This window comes from Triticum aestivum, chromosome 4B, assembly GCF_018294505.1.
Source record: "Triticum aestivum cultivar Chinese Spring chromosome 4B, IWGSC CS RefSeq v2.1, whole genome shotgun sequence".
Lineage (NCBI taxonomy): Eukaryota > Viridiplantae > Streptophyta > Magnoliopsida > Poales > Poaceae > Triticum > Triticum aestivum.
In genome coordinates this window covers 656,707,075-656,709,536 of record NC_057804.1, presented here as the reverse complement: position 1 = coordinate 656,709,536, position 2,462 = coordinate 656,707,075, and the positions used below count along the sequence as shown (strand labels likewise).

Sequence of the window (2,462 nt, the reverse complement as noted above, 5' to 3'; positions counted from 1 at the left end):
GGACAGAAGGCTTTGTCTGGGAGCATGTTGTTTCTTGACATCCTTGAAATGGCGCCATTTATATCATGTCCTTGTGCAAGCCAACTCACCATTGTATTCGCCCTCGTTTCAGACTGGCATTTCCAACCAGACAACCGAATTCACCCAGCTGTTGAAGAGGTCATATCTTCTTCTTTATTCGCTCTATGGAAAGGTGTGGCCAGAGGCTTCTCAACATGTCATTTTGCCACTTCCCAGTATTAGATCAACGTGTCGACATCAAAGTGATAAACACGCCGCTGATCTGGTTGTGACACTATATTGCGCCCATGGTGTGATGTAGACTCTTCACTAACTTTTAGTCAACAATAGCGGTCACATACCCATTATTGGAGGAGTTTTAGGTAATCTGATGAAGTAGTGTCCAAGCGATCATTGAACATTTTTAGGGCACAATGACCGCTGGCGCTTTAGCAAGCGAAGCAACTTGTAAAGTAGACTTTTCTTTCGCTCGATTCTCCTATCTTAGATTTTATTTCCGGATGTACTCGATATCTACATATGAATACTTTAGGTTTAGATAGAGAATGCAATGCAGGTTGTCATCATGCACACGCCACACACAGACACAAAAAACAAACAAAAGGACTCGCCGAAACATATACTCCCTCCGTCCCATAATATAATAGCGTTTTTTATATTGGAGTTGGCACATGGATATGACCGAGAGGCCATTTTTGGGTAAGGATAATTCTCGGCATTTGCATTTGCATTGATTGATGCACACAGCCGACTAATTAAGCAAGCTAGCTCCTCTTGGCTTTTGCTTCCATGAGATCGTCGACGAGACGACGCAGATCACGGTGGGAGGAGCCCCCTTCCGCCACGGCGGCACGGCACTTGGCGGCGAGGTCGGTCACCCTGCTCCTCGCCGCGTCCCCTGCCCCTCCGGGGCGCATGAACGCCGTCACCGCACGTGCCACGTCTCCGGCCGGGACCACCTCGTGCTCCTCGTGCCTGGTGCTTCGCAGGCCGGCGCCGCACGGCCACAGCCGCTCCCCGATGCCCAGCACCTCCGTCACCAACCTCTCGGTGATGAACTGCTCGAACACCATGGGCCACGTCAGCACCGGCACCCCCGCCATCACCGTCTCCAGGACGGAGTTCCACCCGCAGTGCGTCACGAACGCGCCCACCGCCGGGTGCCCTAGTATCGCCGTCTGCGGGGCCCACGCCGTGACGAGGAGCCCTCGGTCTCCCACACGCTCGGACCACCCCTCCGGCGGGGTCCAGTTCCCGGCGTCCCTCACCACCCACAGAAACGGCTTCCCGGCGGCCTCCAGCCCGAGAGCGAGCTGCTGCAGCTGTGCGTCGGAGACGTGGGTGAGGCTGCCGAAGCACAGGTACACCACCGAGCGGCTTGGCTTCGAGTCCAGCCAGCCGATGCACTGTGACTGTTGGTCGTCCACGCCGCCGCCGGCCGGGGAAGGGGATGGTGATGACGACGAGAAGAATAGAGGGCCCACGAAGTAGGCGCGCTTCGCGTAGCCATGGCGCATGTACATCTCGCAGTACTGCCGCTCCAGCTCCGACGAGGTGTTCATGGCCTGGCAGAAGCAGTCCTGCACCGGAACAATCTTGCTGAGCATGGAGTACCGCTCATGGCCCCTCAGGAACTCCGGCAGCTCGGCCCTGGGTACCCGGATACTAGGGGCCGGAAACTGGGGGACCGTGACGACGTCCGCATCGCCATCGTCGACGTCCACCCGCTCGAGGTGGTGCAGGGCGAGCGTCGGGAAGGCGCCGATGGCGCTGAACGCGACGCACGGCGCGCCGAGCTCGCCGGCGACGCGGACGTTCCAGGCGAAGTGCACGTCGGTGACTACCGCGTCCGGGGACTGCGCCCTGGCGAGCGCCTCCTGCGCCGGGCGCATCCGATGCTCGCTCAGGGCGGCGGCGTCGATGCGCCACGCGTCGGCCTCCGTGGCCCTGCCGAGGTTCTCCACGCCCTCCGGGAGCCCTTCCACGGCCGGGAACGGGTACGTGGCTATCTTGACATGCTCCGGCTGCCCACGTCGCCGGAGCAAGGACTGGACGACCGGGGCGTTGGCCGGCGTGACTGCGATGGTGGCCTCCACGGCAGGTCCAGCGGCGACGAGGCGGACGGCGAGGTCGGTGAAGGGCTCGATGTGGCTGGTGGCGAAGAAGGGGAAGATGAGGACGCGCAGCATCGTCTTCTTGCTGCTGGTAGCACTAGCAGCAGCAGCAGCAGCAGACGCCATTTCTTCTTCTCCTCTGGGCACAGTGGTAGCTAGGCTGGGTTTGTTCATTCAGCTGAGCACGCAGTGGTAGACTCACCGGGGTTTACAAAGGGATTACGTTGCACTACTACTCTGTACTAGTTAAGTAATGCTACACATACATAAGTTTACATGGGTTTTACAAACAGATGGGTTGTGACTGGAGGTTAAGAGGAACGAGGG

The 2,462-nt window shown here is 58.7% G+C and overlaps 1 protein-coding gene across 1 annotated transcript; it reads right to left on the bottom strand.

The window, feature by feature from the left end:
* Window positions 1-625: 625 nt before the first annotated feature.
* LOC123093923 (UDP-glycosyltransferase 73C4-like) lies at window positions 626-2,436 on the bottom strand. The gene has a single exon (XM_044515984.1). The coding sequence runs from the start codon at window positions 2,307-2,309 to the stop codon at window positions 786-788; it is 1,524 nt and encodes a 507-aa protein (XP_044371919.1). The 5' UTR covers window positions 2,310-2,436; the 3' UTR covers window positions 626-785.
* Between the last annotated feature and the right edge of the window lie 26 nt (window positions 2,437-2,462).

Bases quoted from the DNA above. Each gene is read 5' to 3' on its own strand.
- LOC123093923 (XM_044515984.1), bottom strand. From the start codon at position 2,309: ATGAACAAACCCAGCCTAGCTACCACTGTGCCCAGAGGAGAAGAAGAA.